Genomic DNA, 24,479 nt, shown 5'->3' on the forward strand with positions numbered 1-24,479 from the left:
GGATTGGCTGATGCCTTTTGGAGGAAGCGTGTCTTGATTGGCCGCGGCAGGAAAGGGGCGGGGACAGAGCTTCCGTGTACGTGATTGCGTCACCACGTCCCCGACGTCGCCGCGCCCTCTCACCGAGGTTTGAATGTGAAGCGGAGTTGTACGAGGAGTTGGTGGCGCTGTCAGGAGATCCGCCAGGTGAGGCCGGGTTGCCAGGGAAAACGGGTCGCCCTTCCTTCGTGAAGGGGCAAGAAGCCGGCCCTCGTATCGGGATGCACAGGAAGGGAATCGAGATCCAGGCCCATGGCGTAGGGACAGGCGGAGGACACCCGACCATGCTGGTTCCGTGGTAGCCCGCCCACTTTTGCCTACGCTGGTCCCCATTGGTTGCGGGGGCCTAGGCGGGAGCAAAAGCGGCCCGCTGATTGGTCGCCACGGCTGTCCCTGTGCTGTGTAACTGAGCTAGTGTGAGACGAGGGCTTTCAGTCCCTCTCCATTTTCCGCCTTCGTCTTCACCGCCAACGGCTCGGTGAGGCTTTTGCCTCACGGGACTGAGGCCTTGTGTCCTGCTGGAGGTATTGCCTGCCTAATAGGCCGGTTCTGAGGCGTGGTGTGGTTTTTAAGGTGTATCTACACCAGATATGGGCCAACTTGGGCCCTCCAGGTGTTTTGGACTTCAATTCCCATCATTCCCAACAGCCTCAGGCCCCTTCCTTTTCCCCCTCAGCCGCTTAAGCGGCTGAGGGGGGAAAGGAAAGGGCCTGAGGCTGTTGGGAATGATGGGAATTGAAGTCCAAAACACCTGGAGGGCCCAAGATAGACCATGCCTGATCTACACTGTAGAATCAATGCAGTTTGATCCTCCTTTAACAGCCATACCTCATGAAGTCTGACTAGGCCAAGGTTGTCCACGCCTTGGTTACATCCAGATTGGACTACTTCAACATGCTCTGTGTGGGGCTGCCCTTGAAGACAGCCCGGAAATTCCAACTAGTACAACGGGCAGCAGCCAGGCTCCCAACAATGCCCCTATTGAAACAGCTCCACTGGCTGCCGATAAGTTGCCGAGCCAAATTCAAGGTGCAGGTGATGACCTGTAAAGCCCTAAATCAGTGGTTCTCAACCTGGGGCCCCCAGATGTTTTTGGCCTTCAACTCCCAGAAATCCTAACAGCTGGTAAACCGACTGGGATTTCTGGGAGTTGTAGGCCAAAAACATCTGGAGACCCCAGGTTGAGAACCACTGCCCTTAATGGTTCGGGCCCTGCCTATCTTCGCAGTTGCATCTCCCTCTATGAACTGGCGCGGACACTAAGATGCACCGGGGAGGCCCTCCTCTCGCTCTCACCACTGTCTCAAGCCCGGTTGGTGGGTACGAGGGAGAGGACCTTTTTGATGGTGGCCCCCTGCCTCTGGAATGCGCTCCCCAAGGATATAAGACTGGCCCCATCCCTCACCTCCTTCCGTAAGAACTTGAACACTTGGTGGTTTCATCAGGCCTTCGATAATGACTAATCTCAAGCCTCAAACCCTTGGTCCAACACTTAGGACTTGGCCTTGTATCCCAACCATTCCCCAGTTGCTGAGCCAAATTCAAGGTGCAGGTGATGACCTATAAAGCCCTAAACGGTTCGGGCCCTGCCTGTCTTCACAACTGCATCTCCCTTTATGAACTGGCGTGGACACTAAGATCCCCCAGGAATGTCCTCCTCTCACTCCCACCACTGTCTCAAGCCCGGTTGGTGGGGACGAGGGAGAGGACCTTTTTGATGGTGGCCCCTTGCTTCTGGAATGCCCTCCCCAAGGATATAAGACTGGCCCTATCCCTCACTTCCTTCCGTAAGAACTTGAAAACTTGGTGGTTTCATCAGACCTTCGATAATGACTAATCCCAAGCCTCAATCCCTTGGTCCAACAGTTAGGATTTGGCCTTGTACCCTATCCATTCCCCAGTTGCTGAGCCAAATTCAAGTTGCAGGTGATGACCTATAAAGCCCTAATGGTTCGGGCCCTGCCTATCTTCGCAATTGCATCTCTCTCTATGAACCAGAGAGGACACTAAGATCCCCCGGGGAGGCCCTCCTCTTGCTCCCACCACTGTCTCAAACCCGGTTGGTGGGGACGAGGGAGAGGGCCTTTTCGATGGTGATCCCCTGCCTCTGGAATGCCCTTCCCAAGGAAAGGCTGGCCCCATCTCTCACCTCCTTCCGTAAGAACTTGAAGACTTGGTGGTTTCATCAGGCCTTCGATAATGACTAGTCTCATGTCTCAAGCCCTTGGTCCAACAGTTAGGACTTGGCCTTGTACCCCATCCATTCCCCAGTTCCTGGTCATCTGAGGGCACCTTTTCTTCCAGCCCAGACCTTCCTTATAGTCCTTTAATTGGCCCTAGAATTCAGTAGCCCTGGACCCCTAGTAGGGCCATTGCTGAAGACGGATCCTTGTACTATAGTATAACCAGCCAACCCCATTTTTTTCCTTCTCCTTGGCCCAGCCCGTTCCAAATAGTCCAGGCCCCTTATTGAAAACTTTGCCCCTGGCAGCTTAACTAGTTTGAAGAAGAAGCGGAACTGTTTTTAAATTGATTTTAATGTATATGTTGTGTTAACAGGTTATGTCTATGTTTCTGTTTATATTGTATGTTTTTGTATTATTGTGCATATGTGGAAACTGCTGAGTCCCCTAGGGGAGATAGGGCAGTATACAAATAAAGTTTTATTATTATTATCCTGGGAGTCTTGCCACCTTCTCCTCCAATGAGTGCTTCCACCAAACTACAACTCCCTTAATTCCATAGCATTGAGCCAGGGGTAATAGAATGATCGCTGGGTCTGGAAGCGCCAAGTGTTACACGGTTTCCGCATTGCTCCCTTGGGAGTACTGTTTGCGCAATGCAGAACAGAACAAACTGAGGTACTGTAAGCCAGGCCAGACACAGATATTATAGAGGGATGTAAGATTAGGGTAAAACCCTTACCCTAATCCTAACCCTAAACCTTATCCTAACCCTCCACTCCTTTCTATCCTTCCACCAACTGCAACTGCGAAGTATATTCCCATCCTCAGTGTGCCTCTCTTACACCCTTATCCACAACCGCCATTGCGGAATATGCGTAACGCTCGGAGCTTCCAGACCCAGCTATCATACTATCACTAATCCAGGGCTTTCAAAGTGATATCCAATGGTGTTAATTCTGTGGTGTCTGATAAGTTGGGGAGACCTATTAGCAAAAGGAAAGCACTTCAGAGAACATTTTAAGCATATCTGTGAGGTACATACAGGTGCGTAACTGCTGACTATGCAGGCACCATACTGTCTGTCGAGTGCCATCATGGGAGCCATGTTTTGAAAGTATTAGGAAGGCCACAGGTGCCCATCTCAACCTGCACAACGCTCACATCGCAGAGGCAGAACATGTTGTCAAAGGCTTTCATGGCCGGAAACACTGGGTTGCTGTAAGTTTCTCGGGCTGTATGACCATGTTCCAGAAGCATTCTCTCCTCACAACCTCAGAGGATGCCTGAGATAGATGCAAGTGAAATGTCGGGAGGGAATGCTTCTGGAACATGGCCATACAGACCGAAAAGCTTACAGCAACCCATATACGTAGAACATAGTTTCCATTGTCAGTAGTAGATCTGAATATGATTTGCTGTTAGATAGGGAGGATGCTGGTTTCCAGTTGCCAGGACCTTCAAATTCCCAATGCTTTAATTCCAGTAACACCCCAAAGTCTTGTTTTTCATCTTAAAGGAGATATTTGAAATTACAAAAACTGGAAAAGTTCATATGGGAAAAAGGGTTTGTGTGCAAGCTTTAGTTTAATTCTTCTGCAGAGTATGTGCTCAAATGAAACTTGTACAATTTATTATCCTAGTTTTTGAGACACGTTTTATACTTGTTGCCCTCTTGGTTCCAGTTTTAAAAATACCCTGTCTGACCAGTACAGCTATACAACTGTTCATTTTTCAAATACTTTTATCTATGTTTCCTATAATCTTGACTGTGGTATTATTGCTTCCATTTTGCTAACTGCTATTGAAAGAATAGTGGTCATTTGCTAAGTTCATAACTGTTTTGAGTCAGTTGTCATCTCTGCCCCCATATTTTATTGATACTGTTTTGGAGTAAGGCACTGCTCATGTCAGCACGGGCTTTGGTACACCCCTTAACTTGCGGACAAGGAGCCTGTAGAGTTATCTGTTCTATCTGTGCTGAACTAATTTGCCTCTTGTTTCCTTTTACCCATCCCATTTCATTATCAGATAAAATTAATCCTGATAATTATGCTTAGTAGTCCTGACTGCTCTGATTTTCTGCTCCTTAGATCCAAGTGAAATATAGCCTAGAAAAATAGCATTGCATTTTCCCAAATTCTTGCTTTTTATTTCATTTATCTCCCAGTTTTTAAAAACCTTTTTGCCTATATCTACCATATATGATACATATTAGTGATAATATGGCATAGTAAGAGTTAATTCATCAATTAAAGTTTATTGTTATTATTATTAATTCTGTCCTTAGGAACATATCATCCATGTTAACAGGGACTGAAAAACAGAGCATTGAGTATTAAGCACCAAAAAACTTACGAGAACCTTTCAAAAAGCAGTGAATATGATATGTTTGCCATGTCAAGAGACTTGTATGGTGACATTTGACTTTAAATGCAGGCATTAACAATATTTGGCTTATAAGAATCATTTTGGTATGGTATCAAAATGTATTTAAGCATCTGTATAGGCTACTTTTCTAAAATCTCAAAATACCTTATGAAGATTTTAAGCATTTTAACATTAACAATGAAGACAAATTTTAGGTCATCACCAGGATATAAAAATCAGAGATACTTTTGTCTCTTCCAGTGACTGGGTCTTAAACTGATCTGTAATTGTCACTACAAAGGTGTCTATTACATAGGCATATCCTGTAGAAATCGGAGGAGCAAATTACTGGTTAGCTGTATCACACAATTTGGTAGTAGTGTGTGTTTAGTCATGTTCTACACGTCTAAATATACTGAAGATTCAGGTCACATAGAATGAAAGAAGATCAAAGTCTCTCTTCAAATACAGCATCGTATCTGCTTCAGATGTATTGTAAATTATTTCTAGATCATGTTTTTTGTTGGAAAGGAAGATGATATGGAAGATGTATGTTGTGCTTTTTAAGTGACTGGTGGCTTTCAAACATTGTATGAATACTTTTCAAATGCATTATACAGAGTATACTTTTAGTTTCTTGACTATATTTGTATATATCACCTAAAATTATACACAGCACAATTTTGTTAAATTTTAGGTTCTGCAGTTATGGAGCTAAGTGATGCCAATTTGCAGACTTTGACAGAATATTTAAAGAAGACACTAGATCCAGATCCTGCCATAAGACGCCCTGGTAAATTGTTTTAAAATATCATAATTAACTATGTACTGAATCGAGACTTATGATAGCATGTCATTGATCACTGCTGAGTTTGCTTAGCCATTCTAGATGCCTTTTAGATTTTTAAGATTAATGATACTGTCTAGGAGTAAGGGTTTCAAGCTTTTGTATCACTGAGATAAGTTCTTGGAATATAGAGCAGCATCATGATCTGCATTTAAATTTTGTTTCGGCTAACATACGGCAGATATTGGACTGCATTTCTATCAGTATGAAATTGATTAAAATATTCATTTTACAATCATGTTAAACAGCTTGTTTATTTAGTAAATAATGTTAAGTAATAAGACCTAACTGTGGAATATCTAGGCTTTTTGCTAAATTTGGGATGTTCTTTTACAGCGGAAAAATTCCTTGAGTCCGTTGAAGGAAGCCAAAATTACCCCCTCCTACTTTTGACACTCCTGGAGAAATCTCAAGATAATGTCATCAAAGTCTGTGCCTCTGTCACATTCAAGAACTATATTAAAAGAAATTGGAGAATTGTAGGTATTTTGGTGACTAGAGTTGTTCAGTTATGTGGTATGTAGCAATGTATGATATATATATATATATAGAGAGAGAGAGAGCCAATAGATATGTAGCAATATCTAGTAGTGTGAGAGGTTGAGAATAAATTAGTGGAAACACATAGGGGACATCAATTGAAGTAAAAGATTGTAGGTCATCAAATATAGTACAACATGGCTAAAAATTCAATGTGTTCCTGGCCATTAATTCTTTAATTGTGTATCAGAGAAGAAATATGGAAAGAATGGGTATAGGTTTCTACACAGAAAAAAACAAACAATGTAAGGAATGTTGATCTCTATATTTTCTGGGTAGCTGAAATACTTCTAGTTGGTGATATTAACTTATGATTTTAGGAAAAGAGAAAACAAAAACACCAAGTACCCATACTGCAAATATTTTGCACCGATTTTAATGCAGTTTTGGGGAATAGTCCAACACTTGGTTTTAGGGACTTGCATTCTCTGGATGAATCTTTGTAATAGCACTTTGACCTTAGGATTCTGCTAGTGATAGAAAATCCATATTGTTCAATCATAACTTTGAATCTGGAAATGGTACATCTTACAGCTGCACTTCTTGGTGTAATATTGACAGTTTAGAAAAGCAACATATTTGTCAAAACCTTTTTGAATGCTTCACTTTCAGAACTGAAATTAGGGGAGGGTGCTCTTGCTGCTTCTCAGCAGCCATTGCTGCTGCTGTTCAGTGTGATGCAGTCACATTTCCTAATGTGTCCAGATCTCACAGTTAAAAATGGGAAGGGTTTAGTGCACCAAATGGAACAGTACTTGCTTTTGTCAGCAAATTCCACCCATCCTGCGTTATGCACAGATTCAACAATGTTTTCTGTTGCCCTGGAGACTAGGACTTGGAGGGAGCAATGGGTTCGAATTACAGGAAAGGAGATTCCACCTGAACATTAGAAATGACTTCCTGACTGTAAGACCTGTTCAACAGTAAAACTCTCTGCCTCAGAGTGTAGTGGAAGCTCCTTCTTTGGGGGCTTTTAAACAGAGGCTGGATGGCCATCTGTCAGGGGTGCTTTGAATGTGCTTTTCCTGCATGGCAGGGGGTGGACTAAATGGCCCATGTGGTCTCTTCCAGTTATGATTCTATGTGATGTTTGCAGCTGAGTATTATCATGTAGCTTTGGTTGCAATCTCTTTATCTATCCCACATGAATTTTGACCTGTCTTTCCTTGAGGGTGATACTCGTTGCCTTGCTGTTTGATCGCAACATTAATTTTGTAAGATATCTAAGAGATGATGGCTGGATCAATACAACTCAATACATTTGGTTGATGGCCAGAGATTCCATAGCCAATAACTACACTAGAGAGTTTGTAAGAGGCTTCTGTCACTTAAAAAGTATTGACTACTCTTTTTCTTCAGAAACATTCAGCTTTCCTGAAAAACTCATTGTGCACATTTTTCCTTATAGAGAAGTTAGAATGTCCACTTACTGATCTGTTTGTTTGTAGATTGAAGATGAACCTGACAAGATATGTGAAACTGACAGGATAGCAATTAAAGCCAACATTGTACATCTGATGCTTAGCAGCCCAGAACAAATTCAAAAACAGGTGAGATAAGTAGATGCCTCTTCATTTCATGGAGGAATTATTTTTATGCAGAAAGATTTATTGTATTGATATATGAAATTCTGTTCTTAAACAAGAAACAATTGATAAAGCAAAAGTTGCTAACTGAAGCTGATTAAAATTTGAGGTAAATATTAAGATCGCTTCTTTCACATGCAGAAACTTTTAAAAACAAAAATGGAAGTGGTTAGATTTCATACTATACTACTGTGAGACATTTTAACAAGTGTTTAGAGGATGTAGCTACATAACATTTATGTTTCTTCTTTTTTCAGTTAAGTGATGCAATTAGTATTATTGGTAGAGAAGATTTCCCTCAGAAGTGGCCTGACCTCCTAACAGAAATGGTGAATCGCTTTCAGAGTGGAGACTTCCATGTCATTAATGGAGTTCTTCAAACAGCACACTCTTTATTCAAAAGGTATGGAAGAGCCATACATTTCAATGCTGTGGCCTATGCATTTTGTTCTGAAAATGCAGTGTTTTGTTTGCAAATGGATTTTCTTTGTTTCATTGTAGTTTCCAATCAGTTTCAGAGACTAGAATTTACTTATTCAAACTTTTCTTCATTTATCAGATATCGTCATGAGTTTAAGTCAAATGAACTGTGGACAGAGATCAAACTTGTCCTCGGTGCCTTTGCGTTACCCTTGACAAATCTCTTTAAGGTAACATGGTTTGTGTAATTTGGATTTGATTTGTATGAAATCTAGTCAAAGACTTTTGCATTTTCACCTAGAAAATTTTTGTTGACAGCCATGACGTCATAACTTTCATTTAAAAAACCAAGATAAGGTGTGTGTCATATCTGAAGAAGGATCGCCTTCTCCTGTATAATCTGCTCCAAACACTTAGGTCCTCTGGCGGGCAGCTACTCCAGAACCCAACTAGTGACCGTCACCCAGAGGACGCCATAAGACTGTTGAACAATTTGCTGAAAGAGATCTGGCAGCTAAATGAGGGGTGAAATATCAAAACCCATCTGAAGGCCTGCCTCTTCCAGCAGGCCTACCCAAACTTGCACCTTGCATTTTAATCTTTGTTATATTTATTTTATTATCTAAATATATAAATCTGTTAGGTTGGTTCAACGGGACAGCAAAACTCCACAACCCCCCAACGAAACTGCACCAAAATTCCCATGCCCATAACACAACCCACAAGGTACAAACATATCTACTCAAAATGAAAAACAACATAACAACACACTCACAAAACGGCAAAACAACAAAACTCAAAAAAAAACCCATGAAACTTAACCAAAATTCCCATGCCCATAACACAACCCACAAGGTACAAACATATCTACTCAAAATGAAAAACAACACAACAACACACTCACAAAACGGCAAAACAACAAAACTAAAAAAAACCCCAACGAAACTTAACCAAAATACCCATGCCCATAACACAACCCACAAGGTACAAACATATCTACTCAAAATGAAAAACAACACAACAACACACTCACAAAACGGCAAAACAACAAAACTCAAAAAAACCCCAACGAAACTTAACCAAAATACCCATGCCCATAACACAACCCACAAGGTACAAACATATCTACTCAAAATGAAAAACAACACAACAACACACTCACAAAACTGCAAAACAACAAAACTCAAAACACCCCCAACGAAACTTAACCAAAATTCCCATGCCTGTAACACAACCCACAAGGTACAAACATATCTACTCAAAATGAAAAACAACACAACAACACACTCACAAAACGACAAAACAACAAAACAACAAAAGGATGAAACCAAGTAATGAAAGAAGGAAAGAAAGAAAGAGGTAGAGAAGGAAGAAAGGAGAGAAAGGGGGAGGAAAAGGGGGAAGGAATAGGTAGGTACCTCTCTTTCATAATAGTCCAGATATCTACCTCAACTTTGATAAGTTTTACTATAGGCCACAGCAACGCGTGGCAGGGCACAGCTAGTATTTAATAAGTGTGGTGCAGTGGGTTAAAGCGCTGAGCTGCTGAGCTTGTTGACCGAAAGGTCGCAGGTTCGATTCCAGGAAGCAGCTCAAGCTTCTGCCAACCTAGCAGTTTGAAAACATGCAAATGTGAGTAGATCAATAGGTACCGCTCTGATCGGAAGGTAATGACGCTCCATGCGGTCATGCCGGCCACGTGACCTTGGAGGTGTCTACGGACAACGCTGGCTCTTCAGCTTAGAAATGGAGATGAGCACCACACCCCAGAGTCGGACACAACTGGACTTAATGTCAGGGGAAACCTTTATAGAATGTTTAAGATGATTATGCATTTTAAGCTATGTTGTAACTTGTTTAGAGCCACAAGTAGAGGCAGATAAGAAATATAATTATGATTATATTTATAATTATTATTATATACTTTATAAGGTGACTAAAATAAATCTCCTACTCTTCGTACTGTTCCGTCCCTCCTTTAAGTGTGCTTTCTATTTTATATAGATTAACTATAGCTGAAAGTAGATAATTCAGTATGCTTTTATATAGGAGTATTTTTTAAAATATTAATTCCAGGTGAAATGAAGGGAATTTTTAATACTGTCAGAATTGTTTTTTATGTTTAATATCTGCCTTCAGTTTTCAATTGGATTGTTAAAATATTATCTCTGAGATTAGGGAGTTGTATTGATTGGTAACATGTTTACATGCCATATTTATCTGAATAGCACCTAATAGATTTTGTTGGTAAATCTTTACTTTTCTAGGCCACAATTGAGCTTTGCAGTACTCATGCAAATGATGCCAGTGCTTTGAAAGTTCTCTTTTCATCTCTGATTTTGATTGCTAAACTGTTCTACAGTCTAAATTTTCAAGTAAGCCAGTTTTGTCTTCTTCATGTTGAAACTTAGGATCTTCGAAACCTAGACTAGCACTGAAACCAAGCAGCAGTTTCAGTGGTGGCAAATTCAATAATCATGAATTGGTTGGTGGTCAAAACAGGTTAATGATGTTTTGAAGTTCTAAACAAATATCCCAAGAAATTGTTTCTTGCACTTTTAAAAATCCAAAATGTTCAGAAAGAACCTTACAGTATAAGATGTCCAACCTTTTGGCTTTAGTCTCTTCTCTTGTTTGTCCTTATAGATGTAGATTAGAGCTTGGCCAGAAGGCAAAAACAACAAGCAAGCAACAGTTGTTGAAATTCAGATTATTTTATTCTTGAAGATAGTTAAGGAATAATAGAGATGAATGCTTTACATGGGTCATTTTGAATGCCCCCCCCCCCCCCCGCTTTATTACCCATTAGATCAGTCCCAAATAACTTGAATATTTTTTAAGCTTTGTTATTTTTTACATACTTGTGTACCTTCGAGTCATTTCCCTTTTAGGAGAGTTTTCTTAAGGGTTTCTCAACAAGATTTGTTCACAGTGAGCTTGCCATTGCCTTCCTCTGAGACTGAGAAAGAGTGCAATTTGTTCAAGATCACCCATTGTGTTTCTGTGGCCAAGCAAGGATTCAAACTCTTGTCTCCCATATACCTGGTCCAACATTGTAAACCTTAATGTTTCCATCAGAGCTTTGCCATCCATTAAATAGAACTGACTGCTGTTCTGTTGATCATTTGATAGAACCCATTTATTTGTGCTATAGTGATTGGGAGATGAAAACCTTGGTCCGTGGCATTCTGTGTGTCAGAGGAGAAGCTGATTAATTTGATCTTTTGAACCTTGACCACATCTAGTGATTGGAAGTGTTATAACAATAATCTTGGTGGGCATTTTAAATGTTTCTGGGTTTTGTTTTGTTTTTGTTGTTGTTGTTTTTGGGGTTTTTTTGCTTACTATAATATGTAAAAAGATACCCTTGATTAAGAAAATACTTAAATGCAAAAACATAATTTAAAAATGTATATGCCCCATAATATTGTAGGATCTTCCTGAATTTTTTGAAGATAACATGGAAACATGGATGATGAACTTCCATAACCTTTTAACTTTGGATAACAAACTCTTACAGACAGACGTAAGTAATGACATATACTTCTTTTAAATATTTGTGTTTAGGTGGGAATGAGTCTTTCTGGCTTAGAAACTTCTTCCTTTTATTTAGTGCGCATAATCTTCTACATTGCAAAGAAAACTTGAGCTCTGAACTGTGTTTATTCACAGTTGAGCATGTTTTAGATGTGCTTCCTTGGGTGGAAAGGCAAATTAAAAATGTGAGATATAAAAAGGATTTATTTATTTATTTATTTGTAATTGACAGGATGAAGAAGAAGCTGGTCTTCTTGAGCTTTTGAAATCCCAAATTTGTGATAATGCTGCTTTGTATGCCCAGAAATATGATGAAGAATTTCAGCCTTATTTGCCTCGTTTTGTCACAGCAATCTGGAATTTATTAGTCACAACAGGTCAAGAAGTTAAATATGATTTGGTAAGTACAATAGTACAGTTTTGTTCATTCAGTTTTAACTGAACATTTTCACTTTTGTTCAAATATATTATTTTTTATTTTTCTCTTCTTGTAGTTGGTAAGTAATGCAATCCAGTTTCTGGCCTCAGTTTGTGAGAGACCCCATTACAAGCACCTCTTTGAAGACCAGAATATACTGACAAGTATTTGTGAAAAAGTTATTGTTCCCAACATGGAATTTAGAGGTAAACATTTCCCTTTATAAAGAAAAACTTCATAGTTTCTGTAGGAAGCATATATTTAATTTTGAGCAAAGATGGCTTTAGGTCTGATATATTGTATATACACATGTATTATAAATTGAGCTCATTTAAAAGTTGAGGGCAGGGTTTGAGGCCAAAATGATTGATTTTGATATGATGTGCAAAAGATCATCATTCCCTCCTGTCATTTCGCAAACAAGTGAAAACTTGGCTTGGGAGCAAACATTTGGCCCAGCATAATTATCTGTGCAACACAGTTGGAACTGACCCTGGATTGATTAATATGATTATTTGATTATCTGGTTTTGGATCTATGCACAATAGTCGTCTAATGTTTAGATATGTTGTTTTAATGCTGTTGTTGTTTAATAGCTTTTAATTGTTGTTGTTGTTTGGCCATGGAATAATGCCACTTATGTAAGCTGCCCTGAGTCCCCTTTGGGACGAGAATGTCAAGATATAAATGTCATAAATAAATAAATAAATAAATAAATAAATAAATAAATAAATAAGTGAAGTCAAGGGTTATTCCACAGAAATGGAAAAGTACCAACATTGCTTTCAGGAGCTGTCACCATCATGTTCCTTCCTAGGCATTTGAAAGGGCCAAAAATGGTGCCATGGTGGGTTGAGGGGACTATTTCAGTGAAGAGGAGTGATTCCTTTTAAATAACAGTTAAAGTGCAATACTTACATTGATTCATTGATATTTTTTATTTTTGCAAATGTTTGTACTATGTTGCACAATTTAATTGATATATGATTTTATTTGGCCTTTTTGGGGGAGGAGAGAATGCAGCAAATGTTATATGATAGATCTTTAAAACGATGCTCTGAACTGCTTTTCTGCAGCTGCTGATGAAGAAGCTTTTGAAGATAATTCTGAAGAATATATCAGAAGAGATTTGGAAGGATCTGGTAATCAAATTTATATTCCATATTTAAATAACATCAGCAAATGTGAATGGTTTCAGGATGTAATGGCGTGAAGCTGGTTTACTGGTTTTGTAGTTCATTATTTGTAATTGCGTGTGTCTTATTTTTTACCTTTATGTGTGATGCAGATATTGATACCAGACGCAGAGCAGCCTGTGATCTAGTAAGAGGACTATGCAGGTTTTTTGAGGGACCTGTAACAGGGATCTTTTCTGGTTACGTGAACTCCATGCTACAAGAATATGCAAAAAATCCATCTGTTAACTGGAAGCATAAAGATGCTGCTATTTATCTTGTAACTTCTTTGGCATCAAAAGCTCAAACACAAAAGGTACATTTGATTATATAATTGGAATTGCAGGATCTTGTTTTCAAGGGTATGATAGGGCAAGAAGGCAATTAAATTGACAAATAGCAAATGAACTTTCAGTTTAAAGAGAAATGTCATCTGGCTTCTTAGTCTCCTCCAGACTTGGTAAAATTATTGGACTGTGATATGAGAACTCATTGAAATACCAAAAATAGGCTCGATTACAAATAGAGGAAAATATAGTTTCTAAATAGGGACCAGCCTCTATCTTATAAAGCCAGTGGTTAAATTTGTTTAGTTCTGCAGTATAGATGTGCTATTAGCTGGTTATTAAGTATTTTATTTATTTATTTATCTATCGTGTAGCCAGTATCATGAACAATATAGAAGTTAACTTAATCTTTGCTTGTGTCTATCGTTAGTCCAGCATCTTATAATTTAGGTGTCTCTGGCAAAACATGAGTGCTTGTTTATTCTTCTCCACTGCATAATGCAATGTTAGAAACTAAAAAATGCAAGGTGTAAACACTTGCAGAACAGCCCAAAATTCATAATGAGCACATTAGCACAATGTGTTTATGTAGGACCTTATGGGTAAAATGATCCAAAATTGCATTTTAAAAAATGATTATTTCCCTTTCTCCTCCAGCATGGAATAACACAAGCCAATGAACTTGTGAATTTAACAGAATTCTTTGTGAACCATATTCTACCAGACCTGAAGTCTCCTAACGGTAAGTTTAGAATTCTGTATGGAATATCTCCAGTATTCATCACGTAGAAACTGTATAATTATATCATGCAGATGGCACCTGGCCTACATACTTACACTATGTGATAAACAACTGTGGAAGACTTCATCAGATATGATCAAACCATTGTAGAAACACATCTGTCTTCAGAACACTACGTGAAACCTTAGAGTGACTGCCAATCAAAGTAGACACTATTAGATTAGATCAGGAGTGGGCAAAGATCTTGATCACTTCTAGCCACATATGAGCAGTACTGGAAATTGGGATCCAATAGCTTTTAGAGAGCTGCTCTGTATGTCCCTTCCCCAGAACTAGGTGGACTAGTGGTACTGTATGCCCTGGTTTAAGGTAGCTTATGATCATAGAATCATAGAGTTGGAAGAGACCTCATGGGCCATCCTGTCCAACCCCCTGCCAAGAAGCAAAAAAAATGCATTCTAAGCACCCCTGACAGATGGCCATCCAGCCTCTATTTAGAAGCTTCCAAAGAAGGAGCCTCCACCACACTCTGGGGCAGAGAGTTCCAAATGTTGAACAGCTCTCACAGTCAGGAAGTTCTTCCTAATGTTCAGATGGAATCTCCTTTCTTGTAGTTTGAAGCCATTGTTCCGCGTCCTAGTCCCCAGGGAAGCAGAAAACAAGCTTGCTCCCTCCTCCCTATGACTTCCCCTCACATATTTATACATAGCTATCATGTCTCCTCTCAGCCTTCTCTTCTTCAGGCTAAACATGCCCAGCACTTTAAGCTGCTCCTCGTAGGGTTTGTTCTCCAGACCCCTGATCATTTTAGTCGCCCTCCTCTGGACACATTCCAGTTCATCAATATCTCTCTTCAGTTTTGGTGCCCAGAATTGGACACAATATTCCAGATGTGGTCTAACCAAGGCAGAATTGAGGGGTAGCATGACTTCCCTGGATCTAGACACTATGCTCCTATTGATGCAGGCCAAAATCCCATTGCCTTCTTTTGCCGCCACATCACATTGTTGGCTCATGTTTAACTTGTTGTCCACGAGGACTCCAAGATCTTTTTCACACGTACTGCTCTCGAGCCAGGTATCCCTCATTCTGTATCTTTGCATTTCGTTTTTCCTGCCAAAGTGGAGTATCTTGCATTTGTCACTGTTGAACTTCATTTTGTTAGTTTTGGCCCATCTCTTTTGTTAAGAGCTCATTTGTTAAGAGCATTTTGAATTCTGCTCCTGTCTTCTGGAGTATTGGCTATCCCTCCCAATTTGGTGTCATCTGCAAACTCGATGATCCTTCCTTCTAATCCTTCGTCTGTCATTAATAAAGATTTTGAACAGGACCGGGCCCAGGACGGAAACCTGTGGCACTCCCTCGTCACTTCTTTCCAGAATGAAGAGGAGCACCCTCTGAGTTCGTCCATTTAACCAATTACAGATCCACCTCACCGTAGTTTTGCCTAGCCCACATTGGACTAGTTTCCTTGCCAGAAGGTCATGGGGGACCTTGTCGAAGGCCTTACTGAAATCCAGGTATGCTACATCCATGGCATTCCCTGCATCTACCCAGCTTGAAACTATTGAAAAAAGAGATCAGATTAGTTTGGCATGACTTGTTTTTTGTAAATCCATGTTGACTATTAGCGATGACCACATTTGTTTCTAAGTGTTTGCAGACCACTTCCTTAACAATCTTTTCCAGAATATTGCCTGGTATCGACGTGAGGCTGACCGGATGGTAATTGTTTGGGTCATCTTTTTTTCCCTTCTTGAAGATTGGGACCACATTGGCCCTCCCCCAATCTGCTGGAACTTCTCCCATTCTCCAAGAACTCTCAAAGATGATTGCCAATGGTTCGGAGATGACTTCCACTAGTTCCTTCAATACTCTTGGGTGTGGTTGATCTGGCCCTGGGGACTTGAACTCGTTTAGAGCGGCCAGGTATTCCTGGACAACTTGTTTCCCATTTTGGGGTTGGATGTCCTCTAGTCCCTCATCCACTCCATCTTGCTGAGGTTGAAGATGCCTTTCTTTTTGTGAGAAGACTGAGGCAAAGAAGGCATTAAGTAGTTCCGCCTTTTCCCTATCCCCTGTCAGCATTGCCCCATCTTCTTCTCAAAGAGGTCCTTTCGCCTCTGTGTTCTTCCTTTTTCTACTGACATAAAAAAGAAGCCCCTTTTATTGTTTTTAATGTCCCTGGCAAGCCTGAGCTCGTTTTGTGCTTTAGCCTTGCGGACCTTTTCCCTACAGGAGTTGGCTATTTGTTTGAATTCTTCTTTGGTGATTTCTCCCTTTTTCCACTTCTTGTGCATGTCTCTTTTGTGTTTTAGTACAGTTAGAAGTTCTTTGGACATCCATTCTGGCTTCTTTGCACTTGTCCTATTTTTTCTCTTTGTTAGCACTGTTTGCAATTGCACCTTGAGTATTTCACTCTTGAGAAATTCCCATCCATCCGTAACTCCCTTGTCTTTTAGTATCTGTGTCCACAGAATGCTGCTCAGTATTTCCTTCATTTTTTGGAAGTCAGCTCTCCTAAAGTCCAAAATGCGGGTTTAACTTGTCTTCGTTTCGACCTTCCTTTCTACCTCAAACTGCAGGAGCACATGGTCGCTTGCCCCTAAGGATCTGACCACTTCAACTGCATTGCTCAGGTCCTCCACATTTGTTAGGATGATATCGAGAGTAGCCGGCCTCCTTGTTGCCTCTTCTACCTTCTGGATCAAGAAATTGTCTGCAAGGCAAGCAAGGAATTTGTAGGATTTTGTACTCTTGGCTGAGTTTGTTTTCCAGCAAATATCGAGATAGTTGAAATCGCCCATGACTATTACATCTCTTCTTTGTACATGTTTGGTGAGCTGTTGGCAGAAGACTTCATCACGTTCTTCATCCTGGCTTGGAGGTCTGTAGTAGATGCCTATGACACGATCTTTTTGAATCCCAGTTCCCTTGCTTCTTAGCCAGATGCTTTCAAGCTGGTTTCCCGGATTGCTGTCCGGGAAAACCAGCTTCTAGAGTTCTTTGTAATTTGGCAATTGGGTGCAGCAATCAAAACCTCATCAGTAGGATCAAACAAGGTTATTCCTAGGCTACAGCGGCTTTGCCCAGTGGAACTGGATAAATAATTCCTCTCCCTGGTGGATCCCCTCAATACATGCTCTAGAGAACTAAAATTATGTAAATAATATTGGAAACTTGGAGACTGTTTGAGTTTCTACTATATATTCTTAATTTTTATATATAGCATTAGATCATCTTCAAAATAACTTGTAACTTATTTTTTAACAGTGAATGAATTTCCTGTCCTTAAAGCTGATGGTATCAAGTACATCATGATTTTCAGGAACCAAGTAAGTTGATTTTCAGTCTGAATTCTGTAATACTCTATAGTTCTATAAGGTGAAATTGGTTCTTAGAATTATGTATGTAAAAGAATTAAAATACACATACATTCTTTTGTACCATTGTAATGTAGTATAGATAATTTGGAAGAGAATATAACTTGTTAGAGAGTTTTGTGTATGCGTAGATTCAATATCTCCTGCAGAATAACAAAGTAACAGTTATGCGAGTTAGAAATCATTTACCTGTTTGCTTGCTGTGAGTTTTCCAGGCTGTATCGCCATGTTCCAGAGGCATTATCTCCTGACATTTCACCCACATCTATCCCAGAGGCAGGCATGTAGCCGGGGAGGGGGGGGGGGCTTGAAGGGCTTCAGCCCCCCCCCCCCCCCCCCCGAAATTCTCATGGTGGTTCGCGAAAAGGCCTTACTGGTTCATTATTTAAACTGTTATGTTTATTCTATCATGATCTGATCATCATACCCATTTGCATGGGGGTATTGGGGTAACAATACAAAGGGTTTGCTAGCGTAGACCCTCTTTCACTCAGACTCAGCCCCCCCCCCCCCCCCCCCAAAATTGAAATCCTGGCTACGGGCCTGCCCAGAGGAAGTTCAAATGTTTTAGATGCAAGAAGAGGATGCCTGTTATAGGATGTGGGTGAAACTTCAGGAGAGAATGCTTCTGGAACATGGTCATACAACCTGGAAAACTCACAGTGATTCCAGCCATGAAAGCCTTCGACAACACATTTATGTTGTGGGAAATTCCTTCTTTCAATCTCATACATGGATGTTACTGTAAATAACACAGTGGATTTCAGGTGAGATTCTGTCTTTCTTGCCTGCAATACTCTTGAAATCTATAATGTTTTAGTAATCTGGTGAATTGTATTGTTGAAGGCTTTCATGGCTGGAATCACTGGATTGTAGGTTTTTTCGGCCATGTTCTAGAGGCATGCTGGTGAATTGCCCTTTTACTTTGCCTGTAATCTTGGATTAAAAGAATAACATGTCACTTCATTATGACCCACATATCTATGACTGTATGTCAACTAAGGTGGTGGACTTTTAACACAAATAATGACCAAAAGATTGTAATAATTCATTATTTCAGTTGTTTATTATAACAGATTACTTCATTATAATTCCTCCATACTGTCTAGTATTCTTGTTTCTAAAACATTTGAACTTCTATGTGTATTTTCCAGGTACCTAAAGAACAGCTTTTGGTATCCATTCCTCTTTTAATAAACCACCTTCAAGCAGAAAGTATTGTTGTTCAGACTTATGCAGCTCATGCTCTGGAGAGGTTGTTTACAATGAAAGGGGCTAACAATACTACACTGTAAGTTTGTGTTTGGTGATATATTATGATGATTATCTAATTTTTGGCTTCTTGTTGATTAGGTAACTTTTAATCTTTTCCTTCCTTTTTTCAAAGAAGCATGGATTATTATACTTACTATATTTGAATGCTTTGTATTTATTTTCTTTAAAAAAAATAAGCATTTAATTTGACTTCCCAATTGGCTGCCCTATACTTTTGCAGTAGGTTGCTTTCTCCCAATTCCTGTTTGGAAAATCATATTTTCTAATGTTTCCTACATTCATTCTGATGTTCACTCAGAATTGACTCCCCAGAGTGGAGATTTTGATGAGTGATTGGAAAAAAAACAACAGTATGGGAGTTAAAGTATTCTCTTTTCCAATACAGGATTACACCTGTAGAGATGGCCCCATATGTAGAAATGCTGCTCACAAACCTTTTCAAAGCTCTGACACTTCCAGGTTCATCGGAAAATGAATACATTATGAAAGGTAAGAAGCTGTATTTGTTTTTGTTTTTTTAAAGAGGCTGCGTGCTTTAACCCAAATATTCCTTGTTCACTTTGCTCCTTTGGTAGCATGTTGCTTAACTGAGCTTCTTCGAAGGCACAGTGATATCATTGCATAACTGAAGGCAATTGTCTTCCCTTTAAATTAGTTTAAATAGCTCTTAGTGATACCATAATGAATCTTATGGGTACATTAATGGTGTTACTGCTCTTAGGGAACAGACCAGTTTGGAGAAAGGAGTATTGAGAATCAGAACTGGAGAGACACTCACTAAAAAGAATAAATGCTTCACAATGTATTTACTGATTGGGATTTGAGGAGGTTTACTCCACAATATACACTTTTGACCCTTTTTGTTATTTCTTTGCTCTCCCACCAAAAAGATACCAGAAGAAGACATTTGTGTTATGGGATGGAGATTTTGTTACTGCCACTTGTGGTGATCTATGGGCTCACATTGTCCACAATCCCCAGTAGCCATAGTGGGTGCAAAGTGATGAAAGTAATAGCCTAACATACTTGGAAGGTATTGGGATGGAGAAGGCTGGGTTGTAGACAAACATCCTTGGTCCGTAATACTTGTCAAAAGTTATCTAGTATGACTTTCTTTTTACAAAAGTTTGTGAAATGAGATAATTTGTTCGACTTTTGTTATGATGATCAAGCCTGGAATGGAATCTGAATCCATATTTGAGGCTCTAAGTTCAGGGATAATCATCAGATGAATCATATCCCATTTTAATTTTTTTGATACAATCTGCATAGCTGTGTCAGTAGTACACTGCAAGTGCCTCCCCAGTTCTCATTTTGTGCAGGGTTTTAACTAAAAAGGACCTGGAATTGTTCAGGTTTTGACAACGGATAGGAAAGGAAATGCCCTGCATTTGCAAGTGATTGCTTGCACTTTGGAGTAAAATTATCACTGATTTTTTTTAATTTGTCAGGGTTTAGGGCAGTGTTTCTCAACCTGGGGGTTGTGAGAGTTTTCAGAGGAGTCACCAAAGACCATCAGAAAACACAAATTTTGTATGGTGTTCGGAGCCCCTTTGGCAGAGAAGTCTGAAAATGTCTCAGCCTGTCCCTTCTTTTCCTGTTTTGGACACAGACGGCAAATCCTCCCACCAAGGGGTTCTATGTGGGAAGTTTGACTCAATTCTGCCCTTGGTGGGGAACTGAATGCTCTTTGATTGTAAGTTAACTATAAATCCCAACAAACTACAACTATGAAATGTCAAGGTCTTTTTTCTCCAAACTCCACCAGTGTTCACATTTTGGCATATTGAGTATTTGTACCAAGTTTGGTCCAGATCTATCATTGTTTGAGTCCACGGTGCTCTCTAAATGTAGGTGAACCAGAACTCCAAAACCCAAGGTCAATGCCCACCAAACCCTTCCAGTATTTTTTGTTGGTCATGAGTTCTCTGTGCCAAGTTTGGTTCAATTTCATTGTTGGAGAGTTCAGAATGCTCTGACTGTAGGTTAACTATAAATCCCAGCAACTACAGCTCCCAAATGACAAAATTAGTCTGTCCCACCAGTATTCAAATTTGAACATATCAGGTGTTTGTGCCAAATTTGGTTCAGTGAATAAAATACATCCTGCATATCAGATATTTACATTATCATCATAACAATAGCAAAATTACAGTTATGAAGTAGCAACGTAAAAAATGTTATGGTTGGGGGTCACCACAACATGAGCAACTGTATTAAAAGTTTGTGGCATTAGGAAGGATGAGAACCACTGGTTTGGGTGGGGGGTTGATTGCTGCAGAAGTGAGGTTTGTTGACAGTATGTACCCTGTGAGTCATACTTTTTCTCTTTGTTCTAGTGAAACATTTTTTTCTGCCTTGGAGTTTCCCAGTTTTCATGTTTTTAGAGCATTGGCTTTTGTTTCCGCACAGTACTGAATAAACTAGTTCCTGACCTTGACTGCATGTGGCAAGATTTTCCTTTATTATGCCATTTTAAATGTGAAGTATGAAACAGGAGTCTTCTCTGCTTTCAGTTATGTAAATCTCTGTATTTCCAGCTATCATGAGAAGCTTTTCTCTTCTTCAAGAAGCCATAATTCCATATATCCCTTCTCTCATCAACCAACTCACACAGAAACTGCTTGCTGTTAGCAAGGTAAAGGCAGAGGAGCTCTCTTTATCATTTGTAATATCTGTTCAGCTTTTATTAATGTTGCTCTAATGTAGAAGTTCATTTCTTTCACTTGTTTCTACATCATCTGCAGCCAATTAAAATAATGGCTTGGTTGTGGGTTTTCTTTTTTTATGGAATCAAGTATATGAAAGGGAGGAAGCAGACCTGGATTTAAAAAGTTATTGTGCTAGTTTATGTATACAGGGCTGTGTTGGAGTAATCTTTGAATAGCAGCCCTTCATTCTGAAATAAACTGTATGTAGAATAAATTAGTAGTTCTTGGCAGTTTACAGACTGGGAAAAGTCTATGTCTAAAGTTAACCGTCCGATAACACCATGCTCATGGTCACTGCAATTCATCTCAGTAAGCACTGCTATTTTATGTGACATATCTATGACTTTGTGCTCTTCTTGTTTTTAGAATCCAAGCAAGCCTCACTTTAATCATTACATGTTTGAATCAATTTGCTTATCAATAAGGATAACTTGCAAAGCAAACCCTACTGCTATTGGAAGCTTTGAAGATGCTTTGTTTATGGTATTCACAGAAATTCTGCAGAATGATGTGCAAGGTATGAATTAAACATAATCTGATTTATCTGAACTGTAATACTTGCCGTCACTCTCACACTATGTACAATACTTGGAATTCAAATAGTTGTATGTAATCCAAGGTAAGAAAGAAAAAAGAATGAAAAATGTAGTTGCATGTGCATCTATTTTTAAGTTGTTATATTTCAACTTACTCTCAGGATGGGATCAAAGCCTCCCATCTGCAGCCCAGCATGTAAATTAGGTTAAGAAGTAGTCTCTGGCCTAAGATCACTCAGTGCGTTCCACAGCACAATAGGAACTCCAGCCTAGATCACCTTAGTTTAATTTGTTGCTCTGACTTCAGCATCATGCAGGTACTCATCAAAGAGGCATAGAGTTCTTTATCATTTAAACTTCCTATGTGACAATATTACCACATTTGAACATGCCCTCCCCAACACTTTGCAGTTTCTAATGCAGGCTGTTTTTACTTTTCAACAGAATTCATTCCATATGTGTTCCAAGTAATGTCTCTGCTTTTAGAGATGCATAAGAATGACATCCCATCATCTTATATGGCCTTGTTTCCACATCTGCTTCAGCCAGTCTTGTGGGAAAGGTCAGGAAACATCCCTCCTCTAGTGAGACTCCTCCAGGCCTATTTGGAGAGAGGGGCCAATACGATAGCCACTGCTGCTGCTGACAAAATTGTATGTATGACCTAATTCTAGTTCTAGATTGTTTGCTTGATGGAGGACCAAGAAGAACAATTCTGTTTCATTTACATTTTAAATGCAATTGTTTAAACAATTATAGTTGGTAAATTGAATATCTACCAAACTTCTTTTGGCAAAGTTTCTGTTAGGAAGATAAAAAGTCTGACCTCGATTATTTTGATAGGTGGAATCCAGAATCCAGCTTCTGGTAATTTTCAAAATAAAAATAGATACCAATAAAATTACATTAATTGAGGCATCAGTAGGTTAAATGTTTTTGAATATTTACATGAAACTGTAATTTAAGATAAGACTGCCCACCTCTGATTAAACCATTATTCTAACCTTTTTCAATGTAAATGTAATAAATGTAATAATAATAGAGTAAAATAATAATATAATAATAATAGTGATAGAGTAAAATAATAAATGTAATAACAACAATAATAAATAGAGCAAAATGATAAATGTAATAATACTAGAGTAAAATAATAAATGTAATAATAACAACAACAACAGAGTAAAATAATACTTAACTTTGACTTGAGTATAAGCCGAAGGGGTTTTTTTTTTCAGCCTAAAAAAAGGGCTGAAAATTTGGCTTATACTCAAGTATATACGGTAAGTGCTTTTCAGCAAAGTACTTTACATTCTGTGAAATTGAATTTGTGTTCTTGCCTTAAGTCTTCCTTAATTTAGGGTTTTTTCCTTGCTAGATTGCTGCCAGTACTGTATATGTACATGACAGAATGGCCATTCAGCCAGCCAAGTTTCTTCTGCTGTGCTTTCTTTGGTCCATTTAAGAGCAGTCAAACTCTGTGTTTAGTTTCAGAAAAGTTGTTAACTTATTTATACTGATGTGTGCATGTCATTGTTATATCTATATCCTGTTTCATATCCAAGTTTGACTTCTAAAATTGCCTACCATTACAGTCCACAGTAACATACATTATATATAGTGGAGATATTTATAGTACTCTCTTATAGTTCCTTGTAACTGATGTCATAATCATAGATCGCATTTTTTTTTAGATGTTAGGAAATAAATGAACTTCAACTTTTGTAAAGATACCAATCCATGGAAGCAGCTGTGTTTCATTTTAGATATTTGTCAATTAAAAGAGAAAATTGGTGGTTATAAATCTTGGTTTTCCAAAAATGTATTAATTTTCCTCAAAGTCACCAAGCATGCTGATTGATACTTTAAAACATTGTTTAAAACTAAGATGTTTGCTTAGTCTGGATCCTATTATTGCTGGACACACAGCTATAGGCCAAAATTGATTATCTTATTGCTAACCTACTCCTTGGTGAAATTAAAGAAATAAAATCCACAAATTGTTGGCTGCTTTAGTAATCATTAGCACCAGGATTCTTCTCTTGAGAACCTTTGTAATTATCAGTTTATTTTGTTGTGAATAACCAGTAGAAGAGTGTCCTTTCTGAGTATCATGTATTTTTTTGTTTTTACTTTCATTTTTAGCCTGGACTGTTAGGTGTGTTCCAGAAACTTATTGCTTCCAAACTTAATGACCATCAAGGATTCTATCTTCTTAACAGTATTATAGAGCACATGCCCCCGTAAGTATGAATATATCAATTTCAAACAGTTTTGCTAGTACTGGTTTTCTTATTGGGTACTTCTAATGGCATTCAACATTCCTTATTTCAAAATACAAAATACCTCAAAATCCAAAGTTGTCTACATGGATGCTTGAGATAGTGACACCTTTGATTTCTGATGGTTCAGGGTGCATAAACTTAATTTCCT

General features: G+C 39.1%; 1 protein-coding gene across 1 annotated transcript in view; it reads left to right on the forward strand.

Moving 5' to 3' along the window:
• The first annotated feature begins 73 nt into the window (after positions 1-73).
• The window catches only part of CSE1L (chromosome segregation 1 like), a 29,757-nt gene continuing 5,351 nt past the window's right edge, over positions 74-24,479 (forward strand). The window contains exons 1-20 of the mRNA XM_060772146.2: positions 74-186; positions 5,290-5,385; positions 5,776-5,918; positions 7,428-7,529; positions 7,823-7,968; positions 8,125-8,215; positions 10,253-10,360; positions 11,419-11,511; positions 11,755-11,922; positions 12,017-12,146; positions 13,017-13,082; positions 13,229-13,431; positions 14,060-14,144; positions 17,418-17,479; positions 18,682-18,818; positions 19,188-19,291; positions 21,343-21,440; positions 21,880-22,030; positions 22,494-22,702; positions 24,192-24,289. Coding sequence (XP_060628129.2) covers positions 5,301-5,385; positions 5,776-5,918; positions 7,428-7,529; positions 7,823-7,968; positions 8,125-8,215; positions 10,253-10,360; positions 11,419-11,511; positions 11,755-11,922; positions 12,017-12,146; positions 13,017-13,082; positions 13,229-13,431; positions 14,060-14,144; positions 17,418-17,479; positions 18,682-18,818; positions 19,188-19,291; positions 21,343-21,440; positions 21,880-22,030; positions 22,494-22,702; positions 24,192-24,289 — 2,279 coding nt within the window. The 5' untranslated portion in view covers positions 74-186; positions 5,290-5,300. The remainder of the gene's footprint in view (positions 187-5,289; positions 5,386-5,775; positions 5,919-7,427; positions 7,530-7,822; positions 7,969-8,124; positions 8,216-10,252; positions 10,361-11,418; positions 11,512-11,754; positions 11,923-12,016; positions 12,147-13,016; positions 13,083-13,228; positions 13,432-14,059; positions 14,145-17,417; positions 17,480-18,681; positions 18,819-19,187; positions 19,292-21,342; positions 21,441-21,879; positions 22,031-22,493; positions 22,703-24,191; positions 24,290-24,479) is intronic.

Source organism: Anolis sagrei, chromosome 4 (assembly GCF_037176765.1).
Source record: "Anolis sagrei isolate rAnoSag1 chromosome 4, rAnoSag1.mat, whole genome shotgun sequence".
Taxonomy (NCBI): Eukaryota; Metazoa; Chordata; class Lepidosauria; order Squamata; family Dactyloidae; genus Anolis; species Anolis sagrei.